This window comes from Aotus nancymaae, unplaced genomic scaffold (assembly GCF_030222135.1).
Source record: "Aotus nancymaae isolate 86718 unplaced genomic scaffold, 86718_ANA_hifiasm-v0.15.2.pri h1tg000036l, whole genome shotgun sequence".
In the NCBI taxonomy this organism is placed as follows: Eukaryota; Metazoa; Chordata; class Mammalia; order Primates; family Aotidae; genus Aotus; species Aotus nancymaae.
Window position 1 is genome coordinate 61,965,567 of NW_026988450.1, and position 22,950 is coordinate 61,988,516.

Consider the following 22,950-nt stretch of genomic DNA (forward strand, 5'->3'; position numbering starts at 1 on the left):
AAGACATGACTTTGCTCCTCATTCCCCTTCATTCATGGTTGTGAGGCCTCACCAGCAATGTGGAACTGTGAGTCAATTACCTCTTTCCTTTATAAATTACCCAGTCTTGGGTATATCTTTATTATCAGTGTGAGAACAGACAAATACAGTTAAAATCTATGAAAACTGTAAAATCTTGGACAGCTTAGCTAAAGAACAGTGGATATTTGGCATGGAAACATTTGAGACCCATGTTCTTCCAGAAATGTTTTATGTAGTATTGTGAAAGATGGTCCCTGAAGCAAGTTTTAGTAGTTACATGTCTCCCCTTGAGTTTGAAATATTTGTTACAACAATTGTACATACTATAAGGAATAAACATTTTTATTGTGAATTTTTTTATTTTTAAATCAAATTTAAATAAGTTAAATAAATATATAATAATAGTCACCAATGATTTTCAGTGGTGCAAATCTGGTTGTACATATTTTGAATTTGGCCTACAATATTTTTGTTGGACACAGCATTTTTTAAAGGAATTTGACTGCCTTATGTTGTGTGTGAATTCTCTGAGTTCCCAAAACTGAATTACTGTTACATTGTTACGTTATTTTCCTGTACCCTTAGTATTTAAAGTGGTTATTCTTGCCATAAGTCTTTGTGAATCTTGTTTCCTGAAAAAGAAGAACTAATCTGTGGCAATGATATTCAAGAAAAAAAAGCATCAATTTAAAGACTTGTTTATAAGAAAGATGGACTGATGACCAACTAGGGAACAATTCTATAAATCTATATGAATATACAGAAACAGACTAATTGCAGAAATGTGTATTAGCTTAAAGATATAAGAAAAGTGAGTTGATAAACATAAACACTTGCTTATTCAACAAATAAACAATTAAAGGAATAGAAAAAAATAGCAGATTCTTTGCTATGCCCTGTTTAAGTTACCAGGGGTCAAGAAGAAAAACAGACAAGAAAAATAGTTTTCAGGACTTGCATCAGGGGATGTAAAAAAGCTGTAAAAAAAAAAAAAAAAAAAAAAGATTATCCCTAATTGTATCCCTGAGTTATGATATATTTCCTGGGGACGTAATTACATCTAAACTTTTTTTGCACCTTTATTTAAATCCCTGCCGGCCTTCCCTCAATAAGTACTGAAGGTGGAAGAGGAATTCCCAAACTTCGTTTCTTCCTATTCATCAAATAAAGGAGTTCATAATATTAATAGAATTTAGTCCATTAAAAACAAAGAAGGCTATATTCTTGAGGATGGGTTTGTGGCTACTATAGTGAGAATGACACATCATAATGTGGAAGGGAGTGTAGCTCTCTCAGGAAACAGAGATTGAGGAAAAATAATCATTTCACACTGCTCAGACCTTGTGGGTGGTCCCAGGCCACCTTAAACATTTTGGGTTTTATTCATGAAATAATAGGAAACATATTGATGCTTTAATATTGAATGCAGTATAAACAGATCTGCATTTTCAAATGATTCCACTGGATGCAGAGCAGAATTTGGATTTAAAAGAAAAATGAGTGTGTGTAGGGGACAGGATGGAGGGAGATGGGGAAAAAAACACAATCTTGTGTCTGATGGATTAAACATGGACAAAAGGTAGAGTATATATTCAAAAGCTTGTTAGGAGATAGACATAATTGATTTGATTCAGTAGATGAGGAACATAATAGTTTTAAAATGGATCTCTCAAATATTACGGAATTTAATGGGCTTATTTACTGGGGTTAAAAAGCAATAGAAGAGTGACTGTTGCTCATAGCCTCACAGCAGAAATTAAGAGACTGGTTTCAATCCAGCGGGGAAGACAGCCATATTTATGATCAGAACTGAGCATTCAAAAAATTAATAAAATGTAAATTATAGAAGTTTAAGTGGGTGTGAAAATTGTCTTGCAGGAGGGTTACTAGGTAGAAATTAAGCTAAAAAATAAAAAAAGAAAAACTTTAAAAACAAGTACACGAAGAGTAAATACAGAGCTTTTACATGCTTTGTTCCTTACAAATTATTCAGTATCCCCTATGTGCAAAATGTGAATAAAAATCAATAATGAATTAGGCATGCCTCTCATTTTATGAAGCTTGGCATATTTATAAGCCCATATATGGATAATTCATCATTTTTTAATAACTGGAGTCACTAGCTCATTGATTATCAATGTCTCATTCATGATAATAGAAAGACAGAGAAACAGTAGGAAGCACAAAGAATTTCATACATGAAAGTAAATTTAAGAGTGGATTCAAATGAAATTAATGTTCTAGGCCTCTACCACAGAGTGTGACCTAAATATCACACTGATTTCACAACTGGAATTCTGAAGTCCAAGCAGAATGATAAGCACAGAGATTTTTCTCCTTAACTTTCATTTATTCTTTTTTATAGAAAGCATGGGGATATACTATTAAAGTTAACATCACCTTCCTTATTAATACATTAAAAAATTTCTTCCTTGTAATCACTAAAAGTAAAAGAAATCCTTAAATCTGGATTTACTTTGGGATTTCTGTTATCTAGCCATAAGTTAAAAAACTCATTATCTAGAAACTAGTTTAAATGACTTTAATCTGGTATCCAAAAATACTTCCGTTATAGAAATTGGTAGGATGTATTGGGAGCATTAATTTAGACACACTAATATTACATGAAAGGTTTTGACCCTTGAGCCAGAGACTGTCAGGAAATTAAAAGGTGAAATATCTAAGCTTTAGTGACCTCAGTTCTCCATGATCTAACAATTTTTCTCATTCACCTGACAGAGTTTTTATGTTTTTATATAAAAATTAAATGATAAATCATATACTCTCTTTTTAGATGAATTTTAGAAGTCTGTACATAAATTATTTTAGGTACAGTCTGGGCAAATACTTCTTCAGAGAAATCTGATGTCTAATCAGCACCTATTTTGTTCAAATGTTACAGTTAAAATTTTCACAGATACCGTAAGTATAATTTACTTTTTTTATAGTTTTTATAATGCTGCTATTACACTTGAGAGAAAAATTTCTTTAAAAATTGTGATCAACTTTCTAAAGAATATTCCTGATTTTCAGCAACTCTTCTAATTTTTATGAAACTTTTATCTGTTAGTGATCTTCCCTTCTCTCTCTTCACATGTCAAAATCAATAATCTCCAATTTCTCCTTGCTGGAATCAATACTCATAAACTATAAACCAATGTCTGGAACACTGGTTTTCACAGCTATTGTCATTTCTAAGAGACAATACTGTCTATCACCTATAACAAACGATGATCCACAGAGGCTTAAAAATTGTTCTATTTTTTTAAGTGCATGTGAAGTTGTAATCCAATGAGGAAAAAATGTTACACTAATGTCAACTTAGTCTTCCTTAATTCTTTCAAATTTTGTGTATTTTTTTTTTAACTTTTTCTTCAATCTTCTCCATTTAGAAAACTTTCAGATATCTCTCTGATACAGATAAGATACTCTGCAAGTAACTCAAACTCAATAGAGCAAAGTGAGGAAAACAACCCTTTTCATTTTTCTAAGTTTTTTTGGCCTTCTCTATATGACCTTCTCTATTATAACTAATCAATTTTATTTTTTATATGAAATGAAAATCTTTGGAGAAGATTTTGATAGAAAATTATTTCCTTTAAAAGTCCACATTTTGCCAAAATATTAAGCTCCTTACTTTAATACCATAAACACCACATGGAGATATACTTCAGACAGTTATATGAAGAGTAGTGGGTGGACCAAACTAAGAAAGCCCAAAATCTGAATTTGACACTAGATCTCTAGATCACATCAAGAGATTATGGAAGCCCTGATTGTAAAGAATCAATGCTGAGAGGTAAATAAATGCTAAAAACTGCATTATTTAAGAATAAGGGCATAAAAATACAAGTGATCTGCTTAAGGAAATAAGACTAGGCATAGGATGCAACTTCCCCACCCAGTATAACAGGAGCTCAATTCTCAAAACCAGAGCACAGATCAATAATATAAGTATAAAACTAAAAGAAAAGCACAGAATCCAGATATGAGCTGAATCAGTACATAGATATAAGGTTTCATCCCAGATTTCCCAAACCAGAAATGAGATTGGTCCCGGAAGGATAGTCATGATAGTTCAGTGTCCCTATCCACAGGTATTGGCTGGGGACATCAGGACAAGTTAGCTGAAAAGGAAACTTTTTATTTTTGAAACTCTTCTTTTTTCCTCAATTCTGTCAATTTTTTTTCTGGCTATAGCATCCCTCCACTACACTCAACTCCTATTGAGAACTGAAACTTATGTCCTTGCTGTGCCAGTTTATGTGCCACTACTGTATCTGATTCTGACATGTAGTTACAAGACTTTTCTTACAGATATAACATTCCAATTCTTCAATTTTCTCTGTGCCTGACATGACCTGTTCCTCTACAATTAGATATTATGCCTTTCCATATTATTTACCAGTCTAGACCTGCAAACATCCAAATCAACATGCCTATTTAGAACACAAAATTATTTTTAGTATCCTCAGTCTGATCTGAGTGTTTATAACTTTCTTGATGTCTGCTGTACATTTTCCAATGTGTTAGTAATTGTTTCACAACTGGCTCTCTGGAAAAGAAAAAAATAAAAACAAAACTTCTGGAGCTTCTGTATAGATGAACACATGAAATTTCCTGGAGAGTGGCAAACCCAGAGAAGCTATGGAAAGTTTCTGTGCCCTTTCCCTCTTCTCTTGCCTAATCCATCTATTCATCTGGTGTTCATTAGTATCTTTTGTAATACCCTTTATAGTAAAGGAGTAAACACACTTTCTCAAAGAAGAAATTTGAAATATTTGCAAAACATTGATGTATGTACACTGTCTAACTATTTTCTTTTTTTTGAGACAGAGTCTCACTCTGTCATCAGGCGCCAGGCTGGAGTGCAGTGGTGCGACCTCGGCTCACTGCAACCTCCGCCTCTCGGGTTCAAGCAATTCTCCTGCTTCAGCCTCCTGAGTAGCTGGGACTACAGGCACGCGCCAACATGCCCAGCTAATTTTTTTTTTTTTTTGCATTTTTAGTAGAGACGGGGTTTCACCATATTGGCCAGGATGGTCTCGATCTCTTCACCTCGTGATCTGCCCGCCTCGGCCTCCCAAAGTGCTGGGATTACAGACGTGAGCTGTCTATTTTCATGCTCAGCATCAGGAAATTAGATAATATCTTTCTGCAATGAGTCAGCTAAACATCCAGCTATTCCACTGTGGCAAATTAAAGCATCTAACACTGTATCAAGTGGAGAAACATAAAGTCACTCACATTAATTTCAACAAATACACTGGTTAGTGAAACATGGGTCTTTATAAACATACTGGAATTTGAAAAAATAACACACTGATAAAAAAAAAAATCTGTTGTTTAAAATTTACTGATTTCTCTAAACTAAGTACTGCCAACATATTTGATTTCAAGGTACCAATATGAAGATTGAATGTAGCTGGGACAAAGGTCAACTCCTTGTTCTCTTGGCCACATCTGAGTTGTCTCTTACACTATTATCTGTAAGTCACTATACAATTGTTTTAGGTCAAAATAAATAATGATATGAATTCCTCTAGAAAGTTTTTAGAATATTAGTTGCTTTTGTTTTTTCTATACCAAATCAACTATTATAGATTTTCTTATACAAAACATAATGGTAAAAACATGGTAGGTGCTTATTATATGTTTTGGAATGCATTAATAGGTAGACAGGATTGTATTCCATACCATTTTTACTAGTAGAACCAGAATATTTTTATCTTTATGTAATGATAGTTAGCAAGAATATTTGCTGTTTCTTATTCTGACACTGTGGCAGACACTGCAAGTTGTTTTCTATTAGTCTCTGTCCCTTTCATTCATAGCAATAGATTGTTTGGCAGGACATATAAACATTCAAAATAAAGACTGCATTCCCCAGTCCCCAGTGTAACCAAGTTTCAGATGGCTATAGTCTGGCCAATTGAATATAAGTAGAAGTGTCATAACACAGCTTCTAGGAATCTTCCTTAGAAAAGTATGTGTCCTATCCTTTTTCCCTTCGTCTCTTCTGCTGGTTGGAACACATACATTATTGCTCTATCCCATTTTGGACTGGAAGAAAAAGTGTCCCATCCTGGAGATGAAAGAGTAAATATTTAAATAAGCACATGTCTCAAAGAATTTAAGGAGCAGAGTCATAGAACGGTTTTGAGTATGGAAGAGTTAAGAGATGACTATTATTATAGAATATTCAGGAGTAAAAAGGCAAGAGACAAAGCTAGGGAACTTGTTAGAAGTCTAGTGTAGTAGTCTAGTTTGGTCCAGGGATGAGATGATAGTAGCTAGAGGTAGAGTGTTAGTAGTAAAGAAGTGGTAAGATTAAAAACATATTTTAATTTATTATTTTCTGATGAATTGGATGTAAGTTGTTAGAACAAAAGAAGATCCCAATGTTTTTGAATATGAATAATTGAACACATGATGCTGCCATTTACTGAGAAAAACATGGAAATGAGACTATTTGGAACTCAAATTTGAAAATAAGGTAGATAGTTATAGCAAGTTGATTGCAAAAAATGCCACAGTTTCTTCATTCCATCCTGTCTTTATACATGCCTTTGGCCATGTAACTTCGTCATGCTCTTGTGAGCTCATCCTTCTCTTGTTTGTGACTTGCTTGAGCCAATGAGATTTTAGTAAAAATCAACCAAAACTTGATAAAGTGTGCATTTTCATTTTCCCATGTTTGTGCTTAAAATAATTGTGCTATTAGATGAGATATTGTCCTATAAGAGGCCAAGTGGATTAGCCCATAGGCAGAAAAATGAGTGAGTCCAACCAAGATCATCAGAATAATAGAGGCAATCCCCTCAGAGGCTTGAACAATAAGAACTTATTTTGAATGACTCTGAGATTTTCTATGTCCCATGGAGATAGCTAAATGAAAGATGTACTCAGAGTATCTATAATTATTTTAGACACTGGTGTAGATTGCCCCATGTAGAACATGAGTGTAGGTAGAGATGAGAGCTGAAACTGAACACTATGACATTCTAATATCCAGAAGTCAAAAGCTGGAGGACTTACACAGGGAATTTAAAGAATAAAGATAATATTAGGATAAAATAAATGAAAAATGGGGCATCCTGGGAGGGAAAGCCATGAAAATGCTTGAAGGAGTGATAACAAATATAGAATGTTTTAAAGTCTGAAGAGAGGAAGAATAATGTGAGAATTATTAAGTGGTAATGATTATACTCAAGGGTCGTGTAAGAGCAGTGATATGGTTTGGCTGTGTCCCCACCCAAATCTTATCTTGAATTGTAGTTTCCATAATCCCCATGTGTGGTGGTAAGGACCCAGTGGGAGGCGATCTAATTATGAGGGAGGTTTCTCCCATGCTATTCTCATGATAGTAAGTTCTCACCACCAGATCTGATGTTTTTATAAGGGATTTTGCCCTTTGCTCAGTCCTCATTCTTTCTTCTGCTGCATAGTGAAAGACACATTTACTTCCCCTTCCACCACGATTTTAAGTTTCCAGAGGCCTCTCCATCCCTGTGGAACTGTGAGTCAATAAACCTCTTTCCTTTATAAATTACCCAGTCTTGGGTATGTTCTTATAGCAGCATGAGAATGGACTAATGCAGGCAGGACGTAATGAAGAAATGGTGGCATGTTTTGTAGTCAACTTACTATAACTACCTACCTTGTTTTCCAATCTAGTACCATTCCTGAATTCCAAGTTGTCTGATCCCCATGTTTTTCTTGATAAATGGCAACATTGTGTGTTCAGTTGTTCATTATCAAACCTTCACAAATATAACAAACTCCAGTTCTTGGAGTTCCTCTCCTGTAAAAAGTCACGATGTGTGGGGATATCACCAGCTCTTTACTGATTACTTTGTGGAAATTGAAACTCTGTGAACCGAAACAGATTTGATACTCTGGCTATTTCTATTGATGTATATTAAAAAGTATTTTATCCTTGACTCAGTTTTGTATATTCTGCTTTTGAAATTACATATGTGTATTCTGCCATTAAACTGTGGCAGATTAGCTTATTAACTCTCAAGAAAGATAAAATCTCTAAATCTTTTCTTTGCTTTTTTTTTTCTTAAAAAAAAAGAAGGAGTGATAACAAATATAGAATGTTTTAAAGTCTGAAGAGAGGAAGAATAATGTGAGAATTATTAAGTGGTAATGATTATACTTAAAGTAAAGTTTGGGATACATGTGCAGAAGGTTTTTTGCATAGGTATACATACGCCATGGTAATTTGCTGCACCTATCAACTCGTCATCTGGGTTTAAAGCCCTGCATGCGTTAGGTATTTGTCCTAATGTCTCCCTCCCCTTGCCTCCAACCCCTCAACAAGCCCCAGTGTGTGATGTTCCTCTCCCTGTGTTGATGTGTTCTCATTGTTTAACTCCAATTTATAAGTGAGAACATGTAGTATTTGGTTTTCTGTTAGTGTTAGTTTGCTGAGAATGATGGCTTCCTACTTCATCCATGTCCCTGCAAAGGACATGAATTCATTATTTTTTGTGGCTGCATAGTATTCCATGGTGTATATGTGCCACATTTTTCTTTATGAGTCTATCATTGATGGGCATTTAGATTGGTTCCAAGTCTTTGCTTTGTAAATAGTGCAGCAATAAATATACATGTACATGTGTCTTTAAAGTCGAATGAAAAATCTCTGAATTTTTACAGTTTTTGACAATAAGTGAAGTATATATAAATAGGTCAAGTTCTTGACAAAGCTATGAAATAAATGCAAATTGATCCATAGTGTCTATTTCTTTGTCAGTATGGAAGAAAACATGATATTTAATTAAGCTTACCAAAATAATAATCTGTTATAATTTATAACGAAGTATTACTTTTGGTTCTAGGTATCAAATATTATGGCCACAATGTGTGTACAAAATGTTTGTTTGCTTTAGGGACCTCATAATTATCAATAAAGGTCTTATGAATTTTTGTTTGTGCAATTACTTAAGGGACTCTAATTAGCAAGTATTTTTTGATTAATTTCTATGTAAGCCTTGTCATTCTTCTATTGTGCCCTCTTTTTAAATCAATTCATCTCTCTCTAGCATTGACCTGTTATCTCAAATTTGCAAGTTTTCAGTGAATTACTTCCCTTAGCTTTTGTGAGTGTTTAATTTTGCAACTGGAAGAGGACTGTGTGTGTGTGAGTGCAGGTGTGCTAACTGTCACTTCTTCCTTGGTTCAAGCGGAAAATGATTTCCCTCATTGGCAACACTGATTTCTGGGAAGCCCCAGTTAAGGGTGCTACTTTTTAAATTCTGCAGTCTAAATACATGTTCTTATTTCAACAACCCTCTAAAAATATAAAACAAATACTGGAATATTTTTCCTTTTGATAAAATGGAGATTGAAAGACACCTCCAAACATTATAATATACATAGATATATTCATTATATCTAAAATGTATGGTAGAACAGAAAAGATACTAACATATATGAAATGCGACTTACATATCAAGTATTGTTCTGTGGATGTTATATCATTTGTTCCCCTTATCCTCAAAACAACCTTGTAGAATCATTATTATATTTCCTACTTTACATTATAAAGAACTTAAGGTATCTGAATGATAAAGCCAGCATTGAAGGTTATGCCTTTTGACACTTTGTTAGCATTTTTGTGGTTCTTCTATTACCATATATGTCTCACAAAGAAGAAAGACATATTTAGAAGACGAACTTATATTAAAATGTGGCCATCTTACAATCTTACAATTGTAAAAAAAAAATAAATTCTATCAGCAATCAGTGTAGTTGAAAGAGGACATTGAGCTTTAGACATGAATCACAAAGCTATCAATGCCTGGATTGAAGCCTTTTAAGACCTGAGCTGAAAACCAAACTGACTGAAGTTCAGACTTCTAACTTACAATACTATGAGATTATAAACTTCTGTCGTATTAATTCTCTAAATTTTGGTCATTTATTATGCAGCAATATTAAACCAATATAGATGAGTGTGATCATTTTTTTAAAACATTTATTTAAATATTCCTATGAAATTAAGCACTTAATTTTATTGATTTAATTAAATTTAAATTTAATTTAATTAAGCATTTCATTTTAAATATTTATAGGAGTATTTTCCTATGAAATTAAGTGCTTAATATCATAGGAATATTTAAATAAATGTTTAATATTTGTTATCATCTGTCTACATGGAAAGGCACAATGTAATATTGTATAAAGCATAGTGAGTGAAGACTTGTGCTTGGCAGTTATGACCAAAAGAACACACTGTCAGAGATTTCTTTGTAACATGTGAAATAATGTTTTCAACTGAAAGTACAGTGAAAGAACCATAAATATTGATAGCTACCTTCAAAGATGACAGGTAGTCAAAGAAATTACTATAAATGTAAATGAATATAAAGATAACTGTTTAGAAGAAAGGTCAATTATTTTTACTACATACTTGGAAATATTATCATTACTGTAATCATTAAATAAAAAGAACAATAATCAACATTTACTTTTCTGAATATTTCTAAAGTCTCACAACTAGTGCTTTGATGTCAATTCACATTTCCTGACAAAAGAAAACCTCATATCTTTCAAAATGTATTATTAACCAATATTGCTCAGCTTCTTGCATTCCTTTAAATTTTACATCATCTATTTCCCATTTATTTAGCCTGTTACCATGACTTTGCAAGAGCTAAAATTATACTCCCTCTCAACCTATGACCAAATGCAAAACATACTTTTGGGCCCTTCTTTTTTCTGGTGTTCTATTAATCAGAATTTTGATAGCAATTTCTCACACTTGTTAATATTAAAGTTAACTTGAACATATATGATTAAAAGAATATATAAAATCTGAATAATATTCTAGATAAAATCAACCTGATACTGTGTAAGAAATTATAATTTTTTTTGTATATTGAATGCATTTGATAAACTATCTTGTTCTTTGTGAGACCAGATTAATAACTAAAATAAATGTTAAAGCTGGTAATTGTTATTTCAAGTACTGAGAAAATGGATTTTGATGCTATTATTTTTTCATGTCAAAAATTTAATCTAGCACAGTATAGTATAAAGCCACCAAATTAAAATGATTGAGATTGCTTATTATTGCTATTGAAATATTTGATTGTACCTTTTATTTTAGTTCTTTGTTCTGATACTAAAAAATGATACAGTAAAGAGAATAAGTATCTTAACAAGAAAGAACTCATTTAGAGTTTAATCTTTTACCATATATCACAATGTTTAGCATTAAGCAATCAAAACTACATTGAGATACCGTCTCATGCCAGTCAGAATAGCGATCATTAAAAAATCTGGAGACAACAGATGCTGGAGAGGATGTGGAGAAATAGGAACACTTTTACACCGTTGGTGGGAGTGTAAATTAGTTCAGCCATTATGGAAGACAGTGTGGCAATTCCTCAAGGACCTAGAAATAGAAATTCCATTTGACCCAGCAATCCCATTACTGGGTATATATCCAAAGGATTATAAATCATTCTACCATAAGGACACATGCACACAAATATTCATTGCAGCACAGTTTACAATAGCAAAGACCTGGAACCAACCCAAATGCCCATCGATGATAGACTGGACAGGGAAAATGTGGCACATATACACCATTGAATATTATGCAGCCATCAAAAACGATGAGTTCGTGTCCTTTGTAGGGACATGGATGAATATGGAAACCATCATTCTCAGCAAACTGACACAAGAACACAAAATCAAACACCACATGTTCTCACTCACAGGCGGGTGTTGAACAATGAGAACACATGGACACAGGGAGGGGAGCACTACACACTGGGGTCTATTGGGGGGAAAAAGGGGAGGGACAGCGGGGGGTGGGGAGTTGGGGAGAGAGAGCATGGGGAGAAATGCCAGATATGGGTGAGGGGGAGGAAGGCAGCAAATCACACTGCCAGGTATGCACCTATGCAACAATCTTGCATGTTCTTCTCATGTACCCCAAAACTTAAAATGCAAAAAAATAAAAAATAAATAAAAATAAATAAAAAATAATTTTTATCAGTTTACTATATTTTGGGAAGGGGGAAATTAAATTCACGTGTTAATTTCTAAACCAAGCTCATAGTTATACCACTATTTGTGCACTGTCAATTATAACAACTATTACTCTGTATGGGCTTTGAGTGAAAAATAGCAAAATATCTTTGGCATATGATTAGAATCTTAAATAATCACTCTATCAAACTTCATTCTTGGATGCATATCGAAATGATAAATTATAGCAGCTGACAAGCATAACACATTTAACAATATATATGTAAGAAGAAAATTCATTGTGAAATAGGATTGCATACTAAGGTTGATCACTGTATCTCTCGACAATAAAATAAAAGCTTTTTTGCCATCCCATCATTTTCATATGAAGTACAAAGCTTATATAGGTCATATATCACTACCTTAAGCAATTTTTCATTTTCAACTTGTTTTACTTTTGGTGCTATATAGGCAAGTTTTATTTCTGAAATGCTTCAAAAAGTAACTATTTAACCTAAGAAAGTAAATATTTGTAAGCAAAGAAATATTTATTAAAATTATAAATAATTTCATTTATTTTAATTTTTTAAAAATAAAAGGCTGTTTTCCTAAACCTTAAATTATTTAATGTAAATATGTATGAATATCACAAATTCTAAGTGATTAAATATAGCTCATGTCTGCCTTTTAACACAAACACATTTACTAGAGTTTTAATTCCTTAAAGTGGGAGATGTATTAAACCATTCCTCATTACTAATCAAATATTTTGTTAGATAATTTTTATATCAGCTGAGTTTAACAAACATTTATTAAGTGCTTGGAGCATACGAGGACTATGTTGAAATCAGGGGTAAAAGATACTCTATTCCTGCAAGCTCCTCACAGTCTATTGTGACTGAAAAATCCAAAATGATTTTTTTATACAGGTTTCTAAATGTGTAATTTGTGTCAAGTGCTATAATTTATCATTTTCATATGCATAACAGAATTGTTTAATTGAGACAAGGTGTGGACACATCTGAGCATACCGAGAAAGAGCATTCAGCATTGAGCCCAATCCTGGACTCCATCTATGATTTTCTGAACATGACCAAGACCTGCATAATGTCTGGAAGGATAAGTGTATGAGCCAATAAATGAAGTGTGTGAAGGGTATTCTAAGCAGAAAAATAAATAGACTGGGTTATGATTGGGTAATTCAAATAGTATAGTATATGTATTAATAAAACTGCGATATGCATTAATAGTGTTAATTCAACTGTTTCATAAATTGAAGCAACCTTGGCTAGAAGCAAGGCTGTAGAGATAGGTAGTTGTAAAAGTTGTATATGCTACACAAAGCTAAAATGGATGTGGATAAAATGTTACTGTTTAATGTCTAAAAGCATTTATAGTATTGTTAATACTGTTGAAAATTTCTTGTGAATACTCTAAAAGCAATTTATATCTTCCTGGATAATATAGTATATGTAAGGCAACTAGAAATTTAATAAACTATTTTGTATATCCTGCCAAATCTGAATATTCATTATAATAGTTTGTTTCTTTATTCTGAAGATTACATTTAAATAGTAGACTGATTTATGTTATTCTCTAGATTACGATTTTGAACATTTACAACTACTTAGAAGGTAGAGAGACATTCATGATTTACCTAGAAAGAAAGTTGAGGATTAGGGTGTGTCCAGACTAAGTAGGTTGACTTTATGGGCCTTTAAAGACAAAAGATTTAAATTTGACCAAAAGACAAAGGACAAGGTCTTTGCAGGTATGAAATTTCCTGGTATTCTGTTTTTTGAAATATAGCATCTCTTGTTTATTCTTAGAAGTATTTAACCATGAAGATCCATTAGCATTTTTATGACTCTAACCTAAATTTATTGCTAGCAAACTGTTTAATAAATGGAATTTTATAGCATAATTTTTCTTGCTAAAATCCAGCTGTTTTGCCAGATGCATAATTGACTTGATTCTAAATTGTAAGCTCTCCATTAAATTTCATGATACTGCCACTTAGATTTTTAAAACTTAGTAGTTGAAAATAACTCCTAAACCTAAAAAAAAGAAAACAGAAGCTGAAGTAATTTGATGCTTTCAAAGATAAACTTCTAATAAACATGATCGACAGGACCTTTACTCACATAATAATTTTTAAAAATATATATATTTATAACATTAAGTCATTAATCTCATTCAGTTACACATAAACAGACACATACACACACACACATACACACACACACACACACACACAGAGAAAAAGAAAGAAAGAAAGAAACAAACAAAGAAAGGAAGGAAAGAAAGAAAGAAAGAGAAAGAAAGAGAAAGGGGGATTATTTCAATAGCTCTTGCTAAAACAACAGACCATAAAAATGAATAGCCTTTTCAAAAAAGCGTATTAACTCTATTATAGAAATTTGTGTAAATATATTGTATATCTCCACACAATTGAAATGCTCATGCATAAAGTACTCTTTTAATCACCATCATGATGTTATCAATACTGTAATTAATATGTATAGAGTGTTATATGTTAGATCCTACTCTAGGCACTCTCTATATGTTATTTTCTTTCTCACAACACTATGAAGTAGGGAGAATTATTACCTCAGTTTTGCAGATGAAGACAATGATGTTTAGATATATTAAATATCTTCTCCAGAGTAAGTTTCTAGGCAATATACCAATTCAACAAATATCTTTCTGTCTTTATTTGTACACCAGATTTGTTTGGTCTGGTTTAGTCCTCTTTCCAGGCAGAGAAAGATAGAATTTACAGTCTCAGCAGCCATAAAAATCAGTGCGTCTCTTATTACAATGCATATTCTGGAGCCCCACGGCATATTCTGACTCAGGATGTGTAAGTGGAGTCAAGAATTCTAGATTTTATTACAATCTCCAGATAAAGCTGATGCATATGGTTCAGTGTTGACAGTTTGAGAAACACAGATCAATGAATAACAGTAATAAATACAGATCTCATAAATACTAATATACAAGGACAAAGTCTTAGGATTCTTTTTTCAAAAATAGTAAATGATTGTATAGAGGAGGATGAATGAAAAGAAATGATTCTCAGACATTAGGATTATCTTGAAAAGTATTTTTTAAAATACAGGTAAGAGGCCAGGAGCAGTGGCTCATGCTTGTAACCCCAGTGCTTTGAGAGACAGAGACAGGAAAATCACTAGTAGCCAGGGATTAGGGACAAGCCATAGCAACATAGTGAGACTCCTATCTCAAAAATATTAAAATTAAATTAAAATTTAAAATACAGGGATAAAACTTAAGAAGTTGTCCAGGTAGTAGATCTATTTTACTGTATATGCACAGGACCAGAGTTGTAGTCTGAGGTAATTGCAGAACAAAAAACTGCATCCAAATGAAGGGTAGTGGGAGACAGGTTTTGCAATTCCAAGATAAGATTTATGAGCTTCACAATATGCCAGTTGGCCCTACCAGTATCATTGGCTACAGTTAAATATAGAAATGCTAGCAGCTACTCCCTCTGGAACATGTTACATAGACTTATGCATGGAATGGTAGGCCAAATAATGCCACTCTACCTCCCTGAAAATGTTCTCTGGAACTTGCACACATGTCATGTTACATGGCCAAAAGGATTTTGAAGATATGATTAAGATTAATAATTTTATGATGGGGAGATTATGAACCATTATCCAGATGGGCCCAAGCAATCACACGGACTTTAAAAGCTGAGAAATTTCTTCACCTGGAGTATGAGATGTGTGGAGGGAGAAAGTAGCACACAGATGCATCAAAGGGGAAATAAGAGTCCCAAAGTAAGGAGTATTCTTTTTACCAGTTGCTAGCTCTAAGGTATGAGGACTCTAAATGGAGAGGAGAGAAACCCTTAGGAGCCGTGGGCAGCCCTTAACTGACAGCCAGAAGGAAACAGGGATCGTGTTCCTACAACCTTGAGAAACTGGATCTTGCTAACAACCAGAAAAAGCTAAGAAGTAGATTTTTCCCAAAATCTTTGGATACAAACCCAGCGCACTGAAATTTTTATTTTAGCTGTGTGAGACTCTGAGCAGAGAAACCAGAAAAGACCACTTAGACTTTTCGGTTATAAAACTGAGATAAAATATTTTTTATGTTTTTAAGATCTTAACTTGAAAACTAATATGCATCGTACAAGATACTATGAATCAATACCTGAAGACTCTGCAGCATGATAACCAATCCTTCAGTACTATCTGAATGTCAAGTATCCTATACTTTAAGTCAGCACATACCAAGCATACATTTAAACATCAAAAATATATAAATCTATTTTTCCTTAAGCAAAAAAGATGGACAGAAATTTAATGTGGTATATGTAGAAACAATTGGGAGCTATGAAAATGTTTTTGAGTATAATCATGAAACCTGACAGCCAAACCAAAAAACATGCCAACCTCATAATTCACAAGTACATTTTCAATATACTTAGTACTTCCTGAAAGAATAAACTCATCTTAAAATATATTTATATTTTGATGAACAGAATACAAATTTTCTACTAAGAACCCTTAGTAGAAAATAATTGCATTCCTAACTTGTTCTTCAGTATTGCCAAAATTACACCTTAAAATTAAATCTGTGTGGTTATAGTGTTTTAAACTATGAATTAAGTTGCCAAGATAAAAAAAAATATTCAGCTATTGTGAGAGCTTCTTAGAAAAATAATGATTATTACTATCACAATGGAGGAAATTAAGTCTCGGAATTTATCCTCCCTTGCTAGACAAAAGACGGTTCAGAAATGTATTAGGGAGAAAATAATGTTCAAAACTGCTGCTATCTGACATTATTTAGGATATAAAACAGAGAAAGTATTTTTACTAAATTGTTTGCCAGAGGATATTTTTTCTAGTGAGAAATATAGTACTAGAATTAGTGTTTACTTTAAAACATTCCCGTACATGAAAAATGTTAATATTTGTACTGAAACACTTCTATTTAACATGTGATTGTTTCCTAGTGTTCTCCTTAAACAAAATGTATTTTGAATTACTATATGGTTTAGAAATCAATTGCCCTTGCTATGGTATTTAAGTGTCTCCTTATTATAATGTTATATCTGATGTGATAAATTCTGGAATATGGTTTTGGGGAGATGAATTGAAATCTGATATACTATCCATATGGATAAGAAAAGGACTCTTTCCTAAACTAGATGGAAATTTTATTGTCAAATCACATAGGTAAGAAATGATAAGTCCATGATTTCTATCTGAAACCTTCAAGAACAAATTATTTTGCCATCAAAATTATTTTTGCCACCACATTTTTTAAAAAGCAAAATACGTAGATTCTGTGCCCTTAAACACTTTGAGTAGAGCCTGAGCACCATCCTATTATCAAACAATATTTTCCTAATGATATATACATGTATCCACACTAAATGTGATAAATAAAGATCATAAACGTCCTCTAATCATTTGGCATCAGGTTTTGATGCCAAATTAGTATGTATCAAACTTCTAGGAAAAAGAAAAACACAAACTTCAGTTTTAAGAGATGTTTTGTTGTCCTCTTCCTGGTTTAAGGGATTATTGCTCTTATTTCTGGAATGGCTGTTTCGGGAGTTGATGAGATGTCAACTCTTGTCTCTTTCTGAACTTTTTCTCCTGACTCTAACTCTCAAATACAACAGATTACAATTTTATTTTCTGGTAGAGAGGCACAGCACAAGGGACTTTGGGGTAGAGTCTATGATGCCTGACACACAAATCAGGTCTAGTGTCCTATTATTCTCATATTTAATTTCCTTTTGTTAATTCCTAATCCTGTAGTAATAGAAAGATATTTCTATGTTTACACATAGTGATATGAAATATTAAAGCCCACTAATTGTACAATAATGATTAATAATATAAATTTCAGGAGAAGATTTGAGATAACATGATGCATTGTATTTCTCTTGATGTTGTTTCTTCTTTCCTACTTGAAATATTTTGTTTGATTACATTAAGGGCAGTGGTTCATTTTCCATTACCATCACTTACCTTCATAATACACTTTAAACCCATGAGCGCTAACTGCAAAATCACTGGTCAAACGCAGTGAGAACACAGATTTGGTACTTGTCACTGGCGGTGGCAGATGGAATCCTGTTAACCTAAAACAAAATGAAATTGATTGTTAGAGACATAATCATTTTACGTAATAGTTTTTAAAAAGGATTAAAGTCATGTTAAAAACAACAACAACCACAACAACAAATAAAACAGATTCTGTCCTAGAATGTCCAGAAGGAATGCAGTCCAGACAACATCTTGATTTTGGCCCAGTTAAACTCATTTTGGACTTCAGTCCTCCAGACTGCAAGCTAACAAATTTGTGTTGTTTAAACCATTAAGTTAGTGGCAATTTGTTGTAATAGGAATGAACAACTGATACACAATTCTTTTCTGGGTTTTGAAATAGACATTTTTTAGCATATAAATAAATATTAATTTATTCTATAATTGAATATGAAAGTCCTGTGAAACCTAGTGATTAAGTTACTAAGACTGCTGTTCATACTGTATAAAATGAGTACATTCAGAACCTGTTAATGCAATATTTATGTAATTATAACTAAAAATCCCTCTATGAAGAGATAATATAGTATAACATATTATATACAGTATAATATGAAATTACACCCTTACATTAGAAGACACAAGAGACCAAGAAGAATTAGGCAACTTGATCAATTTCACAAAGAGCCAGGTCTAAGAATCCAACTATATTATTGCCTCCTATTATCAAGTAAACACCCTGTTTGGCATTTCATTGTCTTTGAGACATTACTAAAATAGAAACATTAAATATTTGAACTATCAATGTACATATTAACTTAAAAATTATTTTGTATACAATTTCAAATTTGTATTTACTCAGTTGTATTAAATAATCTAATATTTTAAGCAATATTTAGAATACTTTTATCATTAAGTTATTCAAATTAATAGAGAAGAACATTGTGAAGAATTGTTTACTTTTAGCAAAAACTAAGTTTCTGTACTTACGTTTAAATAATCAGCATGTAATGGCATATTTGTGTAATGGGAGATTTGTTTTTTATTTTAATCAATGGGAGAAGAAAATGTATTTCTTTAAGTTATTTTCACATGATAGTTGTATCATTATGAGGATTTATGGTAACTTGTTTTATTTCTTCTTATAATACGTTGCATAATTGATTTAAAAATAAACTCAGTTATGAATCCAATTAGGTAAATTATAAGGCTTCATTTTATAATTTTATATTTATGTGCATATTTATTAAACATCTCTTTTTCTCCTTTGGATACTATGCTTCAAGATGTCAAAGTTTTTTTTTTTTTTCTTCATCTGTTGAGATGATTGTGTGATTTTTGTTTATAATTCTGTTTATGTGGTATATCACGTTTACTGACTTGCATATGTTAAACCATCCCTGCATCTCTGGTATGAAAGCCACTTAATCATGGTGGATTATCTTTTTGATATGCTGTTGGATTCAGTTAACTAATATTTTGTTGAGAATGTTAGCACCTATGTTCATCAAAGATGTCGGTCTGTAGTTTTATTTTTTGGTTATGTCCTTTCCTGGTTTTGATATTAGGATGATGCTGGTTTGACAGAATGAATTATGTAGGGTTCCTTCTTGTGGAATAGTGTCAAAAGGATTGGTACCGATTCTTCTTTGAATGTCTGATAGAATTCTGCTGTGAATCTGTCTTGTCCTGAAATTTTTTTATTAATAATTTTTGAATTACCATTTCAATCTTGCTGCTTGTTATTGGTCTGTTTAGGGTATCTAATTCTGCCTAATTTGAACTGGGAGGGTTGTATTTTTCCAGGAATTTATCCATCTCTTCTAAGCTTTCTAGTTTATGTGTATAGAGGTGTTCATAGGAGCCTTGAATGATCTTTTGTATTTCGGTTGTGTCAGTTGTTATATCTCCTGTTTCGTTTCTTAGTGAGGTTATTTGGATTTTCTCTCCCTTTTCTTGGTTAATGTTCTGAATGGTCTACCAATTTTATTTATCTTTTGAAGGACCAGCTTATTGTTTCATTTATCACTTGTATTTTTTTGTTGTTGTTGTTTATTTCTATTTCATTTAGTTCTGCTCTGCTCTTTCTTCTACTGGCTTTGGGTTTGGTTTGTTCTTCTTTCTCTAGTTCCTTGAGGTGTGACACTTTTTGATGTAGGCATTTAGGGCTATGAACTTTCCTCTTAGCAACACCTTTGCTGTATCCCAGAGGTTTTGATAGGTTGTATTATCATTGCTATCAGTTTGAAGAATTTTTAAATTTTCATCTTGATTACGCTTTTGAACCAATCCTCATTCAGGAGCAGGTTATTTAATTTCCATGTATTTGCATGGCTTTGAGAATTCTTTTTGGAGCTGATTTCCAGTTTTACTCCACTGTGGCCTGAGAGAGTCCTTGATATAATTTCAATTTTCTTAAATTTATTGAGGCTTGTTTTATGGACTATCATATGGTCTATGTTGGAGAAAGTTTCATTCACTGTTTAATAGAATGTGTATTTTGTGGTTGTTGGATGAAATGTTCTGTATATACCTGTTAAGTCCACTTGTTCCAAGGTATAGTTTAACTCCATTGTTTCTTTGTTGAGTTTCTGTCTTGATGACCTGTCTAGTACTGTCAGTGGAGTATTGAAGTCCCCCACCATTACTGTGTTGCCGTCTGTCTCATTTCTTAAGTCAATTAGTAAGTGTTTTATAAATTTGGGAGCTCCAGTGTTAGGTGCATATATGTTTAGGACTGTGATATTTTCTTGTTGGACAGGTCTTTTGTCTTTATATAATGTCTCTCTTTACCTCTTTTAACTGCTGTTGCATTAAAGTTGGTTTTGTCTAAGAACAGCTATCCCTGTTTGCCTTTGGTGTCCATTTGCATGAAATGCCTTTTTCCACCACTTTATTTTAGTTTATATGAGTCCTTATGTGTTAGGTGAGTCTCTCGAAGGCAGTAGATAGGTGGTGTGAGTTCTTAATCATTTTGCAGTTTTGCATATTTTAAGTAGATCATTTAGGCCATTTACATCTGATGTTAGTATTGAAATGTGAGGTACCCTTGCAATTATCATGCACTTTGTTGTCTGTGTACTATATATTTTTTTGTTTTTTTGTAGCTCAAAAAATGAGCTAAGGACATGAATGGACAATTCTCAAAAGAAGATATACAAATAGGCCACAAACATGTGACAAAATACTCAACATCACTAGTGATTAGGGAAATGCAAATCACCACAATGTGATACCACCTTACTTTTGAAAAAATGGCCATAATCAAAAAATCAATAAACAGTAGATATTTGTGTGGATTCAATGACAAGAGAACACTTCTATTTGCTGGTGGGAACATAAACTAATACAGTAAATATGGAAAAGAGGGTGGAAATTCCCTAAAGAACTAAAAGGCGAACTGCCATTTGATCCAGCAATCCCACTCCTGGGTATCTACTCATAGGAAAACAAGTCATTATTTGAAAAGATACCTGCATACACATGTTTATAGCAGCACAATTCATAATTGCACAATCATGAATTTAACCCACATGCCCATCAATCAACGAGTGGATAAAGAAACTGTGGTATGTATATATATGATGGAATACTACTCAGCCATAAAAAGAAGTGAATTACCAGCATTCACAGTGAACTGGATGAAACTAGAGACTATTATTCTAAGAGAAGTAACTCAGGAATAGAAAACCAAATATTGTGTATTCTCACTGATATGTGGATGCTAAGTTATGAGGACCAAAAGGCTTAAGAATGACATAATGAGAAAAACACTTTAAACTTCATATGGAACCAAAAGAGAGCCTGGATAGCCAAGACAATCCTAAGCAAAAAGAATAAAGCCGGAGGCATCATACTACCTGATTTCAAACTATATTACAAAGCTACGGTAACCAAAACAGCATGGTACTGGTACCAAAACAGAGAGATAGATCAATGGAACAGAATAGAGGCCTCGGAGGCAATGCCACACATCTACAACCATCTGATCTTTGACAAACCTGACAAAAACAAGCAATGGGGAAACCACTCCCTGTTTAATAAATGGTGTCGGGAAAACCAATTAGCAGTGTGCACAAAGCAGAAACTGGTCCCCTTCCTGACATCTTACATTAAAATTAACTCAAGATGGATTAAAGACTTAAACATAAGACCTAACACCATAAAAACCTTAGAAGAAAACCTAGACAAAACCATTCAGGACACAGGCATAGGCAAGGACTTCATGACTAAAACACCAAAAGCATTGGCAACAAAAGCCAAAATAGAAAACTGGGACCTAATTAAACTCCAGAGCTTCTGTAAAGCAAAATAAACAATCATTAGAGTGAACTGGCAACCAACAGGAAAAAATTTTCGCAATCTACCCATCTGACAAAGGGCTGATATCCAGAATTTACAAAGAACTAAAACAAATTTACAAGAAAAAAACAAATGAACCCATCCAAAAGTGGGTGAAGGATATGAACAGACACTTTTCAAAAGAAGACATATATGAGGCCAACAAACATGAAAAAATTCTCATCATCACTGATTATGAGAGAAATGCAAATCAAAGCCACATTGAGATACCATCTCACGCTAGTTAGAATGGCGATCATTAAAAAATCTGGAGACAACAGATGCTGGAGAGGATGTGGAGAAATAGGAACACTTTTACACTGTTAGTGGGCATGTAAACTAGTTTAACCATTGTGGAAGACAGTGTGGTCCTTCCTCAAGGACCTAGAAATAGAAATTCCATTTGACCCAACAATCCCATTACTGGGTATATACCCAAAGGATTATAAATTATTCTATTATAAGGACACATGCACATGTATGTTCTTAGTGGTACTGTTTACAAAAGCAAAGACCTGGAACCAACCCAAATGCCCATCGACAATAGACTGAACAAGGAAAA

General features: G+C 33.0%; 1 protein-coding gene across 1 annotated transcript in view; it reads right to left on the reverse strand.

Annotated features, from left to right (window-relative positions):
* The window catches only part of CSMD3 (CUB and Sushi multiple domains 3), a 1,293,678-nt gene that overhangs the window by 1,122,392 nt on the left and 148,336 nt on the right, over positions 1-22,950 (reverse strand). The window contains exon 3 of the mRNA XM_012443291.2: positions 18,030-18,142. Within this exon, the coding sequence (XP_012298714.2) occupies positions 18,030-18,142 (113 nt within the window). The remainder of the gene's footprint in view (positions 1-18,029; positions 18,143-22,950) is intronic.